Below are 14,885 nucleotides of genomic sequence, written 5' to 3'. Positions count from 1 at the left end.
TAGAAGGATAGAATTTCACACTGTCAATCCTGATGGGCTCAGGAATTTCAAGAGCATCTACCCCTGTTGGTGTGGTACAAAAAAGCAACGTCTTCATAAAAGAGATTGCAGATATATCAGAGAAAGGGCATAAGCGCTGACTGGAAATTGGTCAACCTTAACCGGTGAATGAAATCCTTAACGAATAAATTAAGCCTCAATTTTTCCAGGAAGCTCAAGTGGGCACAACTGTCTTTTCTAAGGATGCCCAGGGTACAAAATACATGAATACGCATACACAACATGATAAATCACGATTACATTCAGACTGCAGAACATTGAACAACAGATATTTTGGGAAATATCTAAAGAAATAAGATGATTCAGCTTAAGAGCGGACTATAAATCACAGTCTTTCTGAATATGGTTCTTATAGTAGGAATGTCTAAAATCAAGGACTCCAGTGAACAAGTGTAAGCATTTCAATTTCTAAAAGAGATAAAATTGGTAAGATAATTAGATAAAACACTCAGTAGGGCCTTGTAGATACGAATCATGTGGTGTTGTTCCCTCCTTACAGATATAGATGGTGATCCAATTTTGTCGTGAAGGACCCAGTGATGAGTTCTAAACCCATCACCTGTAATAAAACAAAGTACAAAATGATACCTGCCTCAAGGGGTTTCAAAGGGGGGAGAACAGCTTGAATGTAAATGACGTCAGCATAATCTAGAGCAGAAACAAGGGGGGACCTGAACAAGTTGTTTTTTATATTTCAAAGTAAGGCAAGCTAGGTTATAATAAATCAGTGATCATCTAGATTTTAGTTGGTTCAGTAATGTGAATTTAAAAGATAGCTTATTATCTATCCAGATATTCAGATATTTGTAACTGGACAACTTTCAACAGGAGTCCCATTTAATATAGAGATACTACTGTTTATACGAGGAGAGACAGACAAAGCTCGGTATCTTGGAGTTGTTTGAAAATCAGAGATAGAAAGAGAAGAGGAAGAAGCTTGCGGAGGAATCAGGTACTTCAGGTGTGCGGCTCAGTCAGGTTCAGATGAATGGATAAGTCGCCACTCAAAACAAACTCTGCTCAGCTTCAGTTGCATAGTTGTGGGACCACAAGAAGCACCCATGAGAACAAACAAGGATGAATATCTTGGCAAAGAACATGACATTGAAGGAGACATCCTACACATGACTCTTAATCAAGGATTATGAACAAGAACATGTGAGAGAAATGATGGCAGAAACAGAAGAAGCCGCTTCTGTTCCAACAAAAGAAAACTCTGCCATTTGGGAGAGTAAAAACCAGGAGCTCATGAAAATGATGATCTCCACCCAAGGACTGGGACAGCTACAAACGGTTGTTTACGGACACAGCACGGACATTGGACTCAGGAAGTCAGCCTGACCGGCAGAAGTCGAGCTCCAACCCAGAACCTGGCCTCCACGGAAGAACTAGTACCCAACAGAGGAGGAGGTAATCCAGGGGACGATATCACAAACAAAAGGGCTACTACAAACACGTCTTGTAGATAACTAAGACTCCTCAGAGCAACACACCATTGTTGCCTGTAAAGAAACGTTTGGCTGTTTGGCTGACTTTCCAGCAGATGTACCTGATCCACATGCCTGGGTGGCTTGAACTCCTCCAAAGGCTATATACTGTGCAGTGTTAAATCCTTCTGCAGAGTTCCCATTTTAGTGTTGAATACTAGTAATTGTTTGGTTTTACATACAGGAAAAGAACATAGAGACACCTCACACATCATATACCTAAGTTAGTAGAGTGAAAATTACAAGAAGCGATATGAATTAAAAAGTTCTTACTGGTCCAGATCAGTCAAAGATATTGAACGGAACTAAAATACTAATAGTGAAAAGAAAAACAGAATTAGTCAGTAAAAATGTTCAGATTGTAAAATATACATGAGAGGCAAACTATAAGTAATTAGTAATACAATAGTTACAGCAATGAATAACCAACTGAAAACAGCAGGCTGAACTGTGCTTACAAAAGAGAAGCTGAAAATTAGTGTGCATGAACAGGACTTGCCATTTAGAATTAGACCACATAGGCGCTATGGCTGTTGTGTATACAGGGTCTCCAAGTTGAGCTATGGCTCAATAACCAGCCTGTTAGACCAGTTTACTATTTGATTGAGTGAGTTTATTTTCCAAAAGAGGTTCCAAAGTCAAGCTGCAAAATAACATAACTTCTATTCAATACAAGCATGGTGAAGGAGAATCATGATACATTTGTAGAACATCAGGAGCTATAGGAAGGAGAGGATGTCATTCTAGCAGAACGCACCACAGTAGATTTGTTGAATATTTGCCGACCCCAAATTGAAGAGACCACCAGATGCTGTCTAGAAGCAAATGGGCAAGCCCATGTTGCAAGGGGGGAAGGTAAGAGAAAAAATTCCAGAGGGGTGATGGTCCCTTCTGGTTATATTCGGACTCCAAGAGATTATACGTACGAGCTAGTCAGGGACTTTGTTGATATAATAAAATCAATTGAAGAAAAAACAGATACAAATTTTAGCAAAGGCCTGAGGTTTGTCCTACCAAGCAGAAGGCAGCTCAGTCTGTTGCCAAGTTCTTATGTTGGGAGGTCATAAGCCGATGGAGACTTCCAGATCACATATTTACAGATAATGGGAGAGAGTTTGTGGATAAAATTGTAAATATGATTGTACAAAAATCGTGAACTCAACAACATGTAGGAGTGGTTTATCATCTCCTCAAAACCAAGACGTCTGCAAAAATTTATAGTGTCCTCAAAATCCAAATTGTTAAAATCTGCCAACACACAGGTCTAAATTGGGTAGTGGCGCTTCAGCTTGCATTGATGGCGTGTCGCTCAAGCAAATTACGACAGAATCAATCCCTATTGGACAAAAAAAAAAGAGGAAGGTGTAATTTAAATATTTGACTGATTTACATGGGAGTATATTTACATATGTCTCCAACAGGCAAAAGCAGAAGGAGGTGCTAGAGAGGCTTGAGAAGAAAGAAAAAGAGACAGAGGGAGACCTGGAGAAAAGGTGTTTGTGAAGGAGTTCAGAAGGAAATGGTTTAATAGCCACAGGAAGGTGAAGATTGAAGGAGATTTCGGCCTCTTTCCCCTATACATAGAATATAGTCCAAAGACCAAGGAGAATATAAGTGGTCTTAGTAGGATCACATCTTGAAAAAGAAAGAGAACGTGGTCTGGGTCAATCTACAGGACCAACAGTGTGAGTCTGGTGATATTCAGGGACTAGTTTACAGCCTACATGCTATAAATTGGCGCTGTTTAGAACGAAGGTGTCAAACAACTCACTTGGCTGAATAGACTACATAAAGTGTTTATTTGATGAGATCCAGCGTATGAGAAGATCAGAGTGATTGTGAAGTTTGTGGGAACGATAAGCTCACTGGATGTTTAGGCAAATCTGTCCCAGTGAGTCACCGAAACATGAGGAATAGAAGGGGAAATTAGGAAATATATCTGACCTTTATAGGCACTGAAATAAGGGCAGACAAATGGGGTGTTGCCATTGAAAGGTAAAAGTAAGTATAGAATGTTTAAAGAAGGTCAGAGCATTGAGCAGTACATAGATAAGAACAAGATTGGAAATGAATAAGGATGAGGTGCACACGTACACAGAAACAGTGATTGATCTCTAAAGACTAAGCATTGCTGTTAATAATATTTGATAGTTTGATGGCCTTAAACAAAAGTTCAGTTTGGAAATGTAAGAGATTTATATAGGCAAATTTTGTTATTGTCCAGTCAAATCAAACTCATAGATTATGTTAAGACAACATCCATTTATCCCTAAAGCTGCTGAGGTCATTGCTTTTGTTGTTCAGTCTATTATGAATCAAGGTGCCATTGTTGAATCGCTGATCTCGCCCTGTATCGTCTTGCCTGAATAAATCAAAGGGGGGTGGAGTTAATTAAAATATCCTGAAGTCATAAATGAAGCTGGTTAGCATCCAGTAGATGGTGTAATATTAACCATATTAATGGTGAAGTTCATTTTTGGATACAGATGCCATAGGGTTTCCATCTCCGATTTATCTCTGTTTGCTGTGGAACTGAGAGGGGAACATTAGTGGTCATTGTGTGATAATGCACATGTTCAGATGTGGACAAGGATTGCGTATAGGTATTCCTATACAGGGGCATGGTTAAACTGAGACAAGGTCTCTTCTTTGTTTTCTGGCAGAAAACAGTCCTAAAGTTTTGAAGGACAAAGTTGCAACTTATTTCATAAAATTTAAGGCGCTATTACACTCCGGAGAATCGTGAATTGGGTTCCGATCACATCCAGACAATTTTGGATGTTCAAAAACTGTGAAAGAAAACAAACGATTGCCTTATTGGATTTAACAGGCTATTGTTGTCCATGGATTTATAATTTTGTGGAGATCTCCCAACCTATGTATGACTTTACACATGGGGGAAACATTTGACCAAGACTGACGTTGACTGACTTGTGAGGCCGAGGTAACCTCTACTGACTTAAATATACTGACTTAGATCAAGCTTGATTAGGCCTCTCAAACCACCGATATTCTTGTTAAGTTTTTGAAATTTGTCAAAGGGGGGTAACAGCTGCTTTTTCCAAAAAGTTATGGCCATAGCTGATATAATCTTGTGTTATCTGACTGTTCATGTTTTGCATGCTTCTCCCGGAGGAGAAAAATTACTCTTTTAACCAAAGCATGAGTGTGGAACTAACAAAGGTGTTACTAACAATTTCGCATGTTACTCTAAAATGATGTACATTCCTTAAGAGACTAGCTTTGATTCCTGCAGGTCCGGATGGAGAACCACATCCATATCTGACAATGGCCGATACTTCGCCAAACCAACAAAGCATTTTTGATATACCCCTCATTAACCCCAACTTGATTTTCCTTTCAGATAATTCTGCTGTGAAACTTCTGACCAATGGATCTCCTCATGTCCCATAAGCAATTATATAATAACATGTCTGATCAGGCAGCTGAAAATGTGGCGATAACTTGAGGTTTTTCTTTCTAGGAACAAGGAAGGATGTCAAAATTAACACTAACTTTTGAATATCAATAATGTCTACCTGTCTGTGTAGTGGTACACAGATATGAAGTTCATACAGGTTTGCTGACCCAGAGCATCTCCAAAGGTAGCTGCTTTTACATCTATCTCTCCAGGGCCAAGAAGTTGGAAGCACTGGAGCACCAGGGGAAGATGTCGTAAATGTCCTCACAGGCAATGAATACCAAAGAAGATCCAGTGACACCAATTCATAACATGATTTAAAGGAAACAGGAAAGACTGTTTCAGGGAGTTTAGGAAAAAACAATTGAATAAAAATGTTATTTGATGTATGTTAATTAGTATGTGGATGAAACAACAGATGAATTGTTGATGACAAGAACTGTGTCCAAAAGTGTCCAAACTTTGAATGGGGATCAGTAAATTATTGATGCAAAACTACAGATTGAATGTAAGAAATGAAATTGAAACATTTGAAATTTGGAAAATGTATAATATGGAAGACATTGGGGTTGTATAGTGGTTATCCAGTGCTAATTTTAGGCTACATCACGAGATTAGTATGACATGACAAAGGTGTATGAGTAAATATACAAGACTGAGAGAGAATTCATCGATTCAGAGTGTTACAGACAACATGCCACTCTAAATAGCAATGCTGCTGAAGAACGAGTATTCAGTGGATACAACAGGATGACATGCTTGCTTCGTTGTGTAGAGTTAGACAGGTTTCTGTGTTCTCATACGTATATCCATATGTCATGATGTGAATGTTGTGTTTTGTTGAAATTCTGTGACGTATGGAATGAGCAATAATCTTAACACTTTAATTAGGTTTTACTTCTTATATCATCACATGGTGATATATACATTTTGATAACATTGGAAAATAGGACATGTAAAAAGTTTGGAGTCCAATGACCGATTGGCATATGGTCATTCAATTAGAGTATAAATGGTAATTGGTACTTGTAAATTACAAAGGAGTCTCTTCGCCTAGATTGGCTTGAAGGCGTGGATGCTCCATAGTTGATTAGTAAGGTTTCCTATTTCTTTTTGATACTCCTTAGGAGGGGTATATTTTTGGAATGGGATGCAACAGCTGATCTGTGAGATTCCCCTACAACTACACATGAGAAGCCATAGGCAAAGATTTCGAGAATAAGAACTATTTTTCAGAGCTTGCTGAAAAAGTGTACCTGAGGGGAGTCCTGCAGATGAGGCTAAGGGTAGCCGAATTCGACCTGATTAGGATAAATAGTGAGCTTATCTAGTCATAAAGTAACTCAAAATAATGTGCTATAGGGCCTAATAAGAAGTTAAGTAATTAGTTTTCCCTAAATTGAAGTTCACATAAAAACAAAAATAGGACTCTGAACTTAACAACAGGATTGGATGAGGAGGACTTTATTGAAAACAGACAAACTATGACAGGAGCTGGTTGAAGGAGTATGATTGCAGATGTGCTGGGAGGCTTTTTTCGAGACCTAGTGGGTCTCGAAGGGGGGAATTATGTAGTATCTGTGTGTTTTCTACACATCTTGGGTTACTAATTGTTTCTCCTCATGTGAGTTAAGAATACAAATAGAGTGGATTTACAGCTCCAGGGGTCAGAGTGGTAACTGTGTAAGTGCCAAAGGTTATCAGGTGGCAGACCAGGATAAAGCAGTAAACCTAAGATTGACCCCCACGCCAGATGGTGGGAGATGCTCAAATGTTTGTGTTTGTGCCCGTAGAAGAGCAGGAAACCCACTTGGGTCATTTTGGGGACAAGACATGAAGTTGAATGCAGCCAAGTTAGATGAGTTACGAGGGAAACAAGTCAACTCCTCTTTTAGTCCATTGGATAATTTACCAAAGTGACCAATTAGGAGAAGTGGGTGTGTGCTAGAAAGGGACTCTAAAAACCCTCGCACAGGAAGAGAAGGGGGGTGGCATTTGGTAGAATTCCTAAGATCGAAGGCGTAGGAGTTCTGATAGGGCAAGAGGGCAAAAACGTTTGGCATTACTTTGCCCTGTTTGGAGAACATCAGATGTGGGGCCACACTCTGCTCGGACGCTCGGCTAACCGAAGTTTGTCTCAATAAAGACTGCTCTATCATTCCACCCAGCCTTGCCTCCGCAGAATTCTTTTATCAACATACTACATGCCGACACCTTTGAGGAAGACAGCCCAGAAACTACAAGCACCGAAAGCTGCTCAGGACCTCTACAGAGCCTTAACTACCCAACCAGGGAGGATGAGAGATTCCCAGTATTCACACGTTAGACTTGTGACCCCGTGTTGCCGATCAGTCGTTACTCATGTTACGCGCAAGCCACAGCAACTCCGAGATACCCCCATTGTTAAACAGTCGTGTAATGTGATCAGTGCAGCCATCGGACTGCTTTGGAAGTTGTACAGTACGTAGGCGACACAAAGACAAGTGGTGGCAAGAGGTTTTGTTTATAATTCCTCCCCACATGCCATTCAAATGAATATTTAAAAACACAATCAAACCACAAAAACAATGTGTGACGTGAGCACAAACGGAGATAACATGCACTGAGTATGTTGTCCCAGTTTGAGTGCGAAGGCTGAAAACATTTATTTCTCCACAGTTTTTCCAAACGATTTCTTATATTTTGTTTGGAACGAAACCCAAGTTATTAAAGCTGGAGATAAAACTATTTACCTCCACTGCACTCGACCTCGCAAGCGTACCTTTCAGCCCGGCTGTCAAACAATGACCTTGTTTCTGCTCCTCTCCTCTCTTCTTTGGTGTTGACGTATATTTATTTTTTTTTATGACTTTGGTCATTTCCTGACTCTGTAGGCTCCCAAACACGGTGGCTGAACGGTTCTGGGCCATGCTCCCTCCTGCCCTACTACGCGTCTCCAACAAGGAGAGCATAGCTGTCTGTGGAGCTTTTCGTTCCAGCCGGATACCACCTGATTTCACTCATTATCCTGGCTCCTGAAATAGTCGAGGCTATTAAATCACTCTTAATCAAGACCATGCTTCATTAAATCAAGGAGACTTTAAAAGAGTCTGAGTGGAAAAAAAAGTGTTTTGGACCCCTTTGTCCTGCCGGTGGGCTGCCCAGACTGGATGAAAGCCTCTTGAAAGAGCTTTAGAAGACATGCGTCAACATCAGCGAGAGGCGGCCCGCTGGACTGTGCCGCTATGATTGATAAGCGCTTGTGGAGCGCCGCATGCTTGCATAAAGACCCCTGCTGGTGTTGTGATCTGCTGTCGACTTGCGTGTCGACTTATTGATTTGATTGATTGCCGTGCTCTTGTTTCCACCGCCTGTTTATTCTCTCCGAGAGGCTCTCCTGCAACAAACACCGCTTCGTTTTTCCTTTTTAGCATTGATTGGAATATTTTAAATCATTAGGAATTGTAAAAACGGTATTTGCATCTCATAAGACACGTCTGATTATGCTAATTAAGAGCATTTTAATGTGTCAGACTGCTGTAAAAAGAATCTGTCAGGGCTTCAGTGTCCTTTGAGACACAGTTCTTGGACGATGAGGAGAGATATCAAAAACACAAAGACGTGCACTGAGTTGCCACAAATGACCACACCAACGAAACAGAAAACAGGAAACGCAAATGGGGAAATGTATAATTCTGAACCCCTCAGTGATTTTACACTAGTTTATATCATTGGCCTTTCTGAGTCCCCCAGAGCGCTTGACGACAACCTTTAAACAAGCAATCTTTCACCTGACAAACCAAACTGCATAAACAAACCGGGAGCTTAATGAAAAGACGGTGCGAACGACCGGGATCTTCAGAGACTTGATCAACGGTATCGCTCATCCAAGTCTTACCCCGGGGGACATGGAATATGGTAATCGAATTATGTAATCATGTTGTGCTTAACTGAGCAAATATCCACAGGCCTTGGAGCATCACATCCATTAAGCCTGGATGTGTTTTATACACAAAGTACAAACGCTCTCGTTAGTAGACTCCCAGTAAACAGGAATACCCAAGCAGGCCAGCAATTATGCAGCGATCTATAACGTTATGAGAAAGTGCCGTCTGTGGGAGGGTGGACGGAGACAACGTCAAGGTCTTCCTTAGGTGCAGTTCATCAATGCAGAAATACACAGAGCGTTGACGGGAACAATATCTCTTCTGAGCAGCCGAATCAGCTGAATCAGCTCGCCTCGCAGCATCTTTGGCTGCGCCTTCACTGAAAAGAGAATGAGGCTGACATCCACACCTCTGAATCACTTTTCTTAAACACCATCAATCTCTTCCCACACTTGATACAGGAAGGCGATCCCATGCTCGCGGATAAACAGGAACAATGCTCATTTCATTTCATGCACGACGCAACTGTGGTACGCCGACGGTGACCCCATTCGTAATACAGAAACACGATACAAATGTTAATGATTACTGAAATTGAGTCCAGTATTATGTTTCTGCCAGGCAACACCAGTTATGCCAAGCTCAGATATTATCCATGCACAGCCCGATTCCACACATGCCAACCACAAGGACGAGCTCTGGCGTCGTCGAGGAAACTCATGCCAAGATATTTGATCCACTGAATATTGCATCATTGTGTGCAGATCCACATAATTTGTGCAAAAATGTTAGTGTGTTCATGGAAAAAAAAAAAAAACCTTTTCGTGAAAGATGCTCTGGGTCACAGAGATGAGGAGGTCATCCAGGGAAATAAAAAAAAAAACCCAACTGAAAGCTGTGCCGTCCTTATCTTGTTCCCACAGCCCAGCAGCCTCCTGAGCTGCAGCACCATAAGCTGACAAATCTTTTTGACTGACAATCATGTAATAAAGAGGGATTTACAAGTGTATCTACCGTGAGGAAGGAAATCTGATAGCTCTGATTACGAGCGACTGACTGATGCTCCGTCGCTGCTGCATCAGGAAGCGTGTACAGTATGAGCTTCATTAAGATTTCCAAGCTGCGGAGATTCGCAACCCTTAATGATTTATGCCTCGAGCCAGCATTTGGGGACGTGGAGAATTATGTAAAAGGGAAGATTTTAGAGGGCATGCTCAACATTCCTGACAAGTTTCGAAGCAGTTCATACACTGGAAGTCGAATAAGATGCCCCCGGCTCACATTTCGGGGAAGTCCCCGTGTTCCGACAGCATGCACCCTCACCTCTCTCTTTTTAGAATACTTTTGCGGAAAACATCTCAGTGTAAATGTATATCTTCCAGAGCATTTGAGTAAATGATGAGAAAGTTTTGGTATTTTGTGAATACGTGTATTGCAAACCACACCCTTTCCCCACACAGCCAATACATCATTACAGTATGAGACAAAGATCTGGCCGAGGCTCAGGTAGCTCTAGATTCACATGCACACACACACGAGCGCGCACACACACACACACACACACACAGACACACCTTAAAGGAGAAAGTGCAGCAGTTACACCAACGAGCATCATGGTTTTAGGTTCAATACCTTTTGTTGCTAAGTCAGCCTTATATTTTAAACAAGATGTTCTGTTTCAGTCATGATCTGAACAATGCACAGTGTACTGGCTCGCATGCATGTGATGAGAAACACCGAAAGTGGGAGATCATGGGATGAAACATGTGACACTGTGGCTGCAGAGACAGCACTGATTACATTGTCTCAACTCGGCATCATGGGCTCCTCGTTGACCCGGAACAAACACAATGCAGACGAGAACTGCTGACCGCCTTTTTCATGCATTTTTCAATGAATACTGCTGCTTGAGTAATCCATCATGAAATATTAAATCTTGGTCTTTAATGCTCCCGAGCACCAAGTCAGTTCAGGAGTGGTCTTTTTCTGTTACATAATCGACTGTCTGGGAGACAAGGTATCTTTGTCAACCACCAGTATTCATTTCAATCCATGCATCCAAACTGGAGGAGAAGCCCTGACACTGTGTGATCATGTTGTACATCAGACATGCAGTGTTTGACGCTCCTCTCTTCTCACGTCTTGGATCATTTTTTCTCCAGTGTCAAGTCCCTTCTCCTGAACTGTATTTTGTTTAGTCCTGTAGTTTGTTTTGGGGTTTTTTTTTCTTGCTGTATGGAAACTGACGTCAGATTGCACGACGTCACGTGAGCCCTAAGCATGCACGTTTAAAAACTCAACAATGATTTGTTGTTGCCAGACTCGAGGCTGCCCTGCTCCTCAAGCTCACCTCCTGTTTACATCTGGCACGCGCCTGCACGTGCAACCTATCATATCTCTCTGCTGTCAATGGACATTAGAAATGAATGTATATATTTATAGCTCCTAGGTCATCCATTCTCAGCAGTTTAGGCAATTTTGCCACGAACCTAAATTTTCAGCAGTGGTTGATGGGAGAACACGTCCCTCTGGAGATGAGAATGGGCACAATGTTTCCCAGCCTTGTCCCTGCTGTCGGAGCATTAACCGTCAGTACCTCTTAAAAAGAAAAAAAAAAGAAAAAATAAAAAATAAATGCCCTTGACATGAACTCGGATGCGTGTGGGTGCGCGCCCCGTCAACGTCAGTCCCATCCCAACTAAAAACAACACTTCCCTTTTCATGGACGAATGGGCGAAACAAAAAGAGGCTGCCTCCTTACCTGTAAATGCCCCTGGTACATATTGAGCACACAGTCGGTCGCGGATCTCTCCGTCAGCGGGTCTTCAGACTTCTTCCAGACTTGTGAAGCGGATTGTCAGACCTGGAAGTGTGCGCATCAAACAGCTGTGTTGGGAGCTGCGTCGGACGGGAGGTCCAGAGCGGAGCTGTCCTCTCCTCAGGTGCTGAAGCCGACACTTTGTGCGCATCCAGCGTTTATGTGCGCGGTGACACCGAGGCGCGCCGGGCGCAGGAGGAGTGCGACGTCGGACCTCACTTTTTACCTTCCCCTTCACAGTGTGCTGACGCTGGCTTGTGACAGGGACCGGTTTGGGGTGTGTTTTTTTCTTTTTTTTTCTTTTTAAAAAAAGAAGGCAGCCTCGCGGTCCTTGTGGGAATAAAAATCACCGCTTCATTCTGGACGCTTCGCCGTGTCTGTCCTTCACTGCGCTCCGTCTCCCTCTCCTCCTCTCTCCGGTGTGGTTTAAATGTTTTGACGCTCCCCGGGGTTCAGTCTCTTCTTATAGTGCGCTCCTCTTTTCCTGTTTGCCAACTACTCCCTGTGACCCAGCCCTCCGGTGCCTCCTCCAGTGCTGACGTGCTCCACAAGGAGGCACACAAGCGCATTTCACACACACCTCAGAGCAGGTCAGGAAAAATGGACATGCCATTAATTGTAATGACCAAATGTATTTCGAGCTCTCCATCTGTGCTTTTATAGCTGTGACCCCCCCCCCCCCCCCCCCCTTTTTTTTTTAACTTTAATTCTATATATTTACACATATGTTGGCCAAGTTCTGTGCATTTTCACTGACTTCATCATCATTATTATTCCTCTCTTGGACATTGTTACACAACACACTGTGTAATTTTCTAATTAGACTGCAAGAAAAGCAAACTGCACAGCACATGTTATGCGTGAAAGGGTGTTATGTCTGCTTTGTTATTCCCAGCTGTCCAATTAGTGGAAGAAACAATAATATAACCAAAAATATATAAGTCCTGTATGTTGCAGTTAATTATGGAGGAATAATCACTCACATCAGCGGGTGGAACACTTTCTCCTTCATGGACTTCTTCTTCATATGAATTACTGTGAAGTGTTTTGCTTCTCTCGTTCCCAATTTGATACAATATATTTACTTTCATGTGTTTTTTTTTTTTTAACTTTATTCATGTCTTTATATTTCATGCATAGGATGTGATTGGTTGCAGACTTCTAGTCATTCCCTATTTATAATGGATTCTCACTGAAACAAACTGATGAACATCCTGTATCGCAAAGTCCCAAATAAATGATTTTGCGAGTTAGACGGTGAGAAAAGAAATCATCATCAGCCACACTTACTATTCGATCCGGTAGTCCTATATGCAGTGAAAGCAATAAGAATTGTTAAAAAGTTTAAACAAGTCTGCAAAATGGGAAGAAATACATTCTCTGTCCAGATCCATAAATGACTCCAATTTTGCAAACCAGCAATGTACCTTGTGAGGTTCAGCATCAACCATCCTGTTACCATTATCATTCAGCTCCAGCCCCAGCCCAGTCTGACTTGTCGGTATAAAACTTCTGACCTGACCAGTAGGCAAATCAAATGTGCCCCAGGCCAGCAGCAGAGCGGCAACGGCAAGAACTGCAAGGGTGCAAAAAAGGGAGATGAATGGTAATAAATAAATGACAATGCAGAGGCACGTGCCAGGTGAGGCTGTGCAGAGAGCAGTGCTGCGGCAAGCTGTACAGTACGTGAGTCAACATGATTGGTTGGTGGCATGTCATAATGTTCATGTTGAGATGTCACTGTAGAGTTAATAAAGCTTAAAATATTTTAAAAGAAATCATCTTCGGAAGAGGGAACAAAGAGGACGCCTCGTTGAATGCGATGATTGTTTCATACCAAAGAAAACCACTACATGAAGGAGCCTGCCTGCAACAGTTAGTGCAGATGCTGGGGGCAAAACTAAAAACAGTGAACACATCACAGGCAGACTGGTTGTCGGCATACTGGTCAAAGAGCTCTCCAGGTGACTGAAGCTCATGTCCGTGTTTCCTTTGAAACCATAGTGCAAATGGTGCAACGAGCAGAGGATGGAGCATAAACATAAAGCTCCAGACAACTATTAGAATCTGGGGGAAGAAAAGACATTTGGATAAAAATAAAATGCTGCTTAATCCAAATTAGTAAGAGCTTTGTAACGTCGATACTAGAGAGGAGACTGAGACATTTACACTTAACTTGTAAAATCAGGTCATTGGACAGAATAAATAAATAAAGAACACACTCCATTTGGGTTCAGAATTATTAAAAAATGTGCCGATGCTGACGCAGTAAAGAAAATTCAGAGCAATTAGACCAAAGATAAAGACCCAGTGAAGACAGCCCAGTTGCCAGGGTAAAAGTAGGCGGTTTTACATTTGATCATGTCTTAGGCCATAAATATGTCATATGAACATGATATGACATGTCTTGTAGAAACATCAATATAGTATGCACCCTGACTTTCATATTGGGAGGGGGATGGGATGGCGGCGCAGCAACCAGCAACCGAGTCAGAGACCGCGGCCCGAGACTGCAGATGATTGTGATGGGGAGTGTTGCCTCTCCAGCTGTGTTAATGCCAACCAAAATGGGTATCGTAAGCCAAAACATGATCTTTACCTGCACCATATACCAAGTGGATTGTCTTAACCCAACCAAGGATTAAGCATAACGTTATCATAACATACAAGTGAAATCTGAGCAAAAAGAAACAAAACGTTTCCATATATCTGTGTGCAGAAATATACATAGGCAAAATATATATTCTGCATTTTGGGTTGTTCAAGATCCACCTATGAGAGGGAGCAGTACCATATGTCACACAGAAGAGTTCCTCTACCACTTCCTTCTAAAGTCCAAGGCTAGTTGAGGGGTGTGACAGAGAGGGTCATGCAGCCTTACAGACTGGTGCTCACCCACGCTGCAGCCAGTAAGCTCATCGAGGACCCGCGTAGGCCTCCAAATGGGGCACAGAAACAGCACGAGTCACCGGCCAAATGCTGGTAAAATATGCAGGCGGCTGATAGATGGTAATCTGTTTAGCTGCTGGTAAAATTTGCAAATTCGCGAGCGATTTGGCCGCTGGAAACATTAGTTCATTTATCGAACCCTACCTCCAAGAGCTGAATGTCTAAAGTGTGAGATTTCATCTGCCAAGAACGGAGGAGACACTGGCCAAGCTGTCAGGATCCACAGTCTTCACGTTGTTGGATACCACTGCACGAGGACAGCCTCCAAACAATATGTGTCTCGC

At 42.1% G+C, this 14,885-nt stretch overlaps 1 protein-coding gene across 1 annotated transcript in view; it reads right to left on the bottom strand.

Moving 5' to 3' along the window:
* pex5la (peroxisomal biogenesis factor 5-like a) overlaps positions 1-12,221 on the bottom strand; it is a 116,159-nt gene extending 103,938 nt beyond the window's left edge. The window contains exon 1 of the mRNA XM_037114268.1: positions 11,596-12,221. Within this exon, the coding sequence (XP_036970163.1) occupies positions 11,596-11,616 (21 nt within the window). The 5' untranslated portion in view covers positions 11,617-12,221. The remainder of the gene's footprint in view (positions 1-11,595) is intronic.
* Between the last annotated feature and the right edge of the window lie 2,664 nt (positions 12,222-14,885).

Source organism: Acanthopagrus latus, chromosome 11, assembly GCF_904848185.1.
Source record: "Acanthopagrus latus isolate v.2019 chromosome 11, fAcaLat1.1, whole genome shotgun sequence".
Taxonomy (NCBI): domain Eukaryota; kingdom Metazoa; phylum Chordata; class Actinopteri; order Spariformes; family Sparidae; genus Acanthopagrus; species Acanthopagrus latus.
This window is presented reverse-complemented; position numbering and strand designations above follow the sequence as displayed.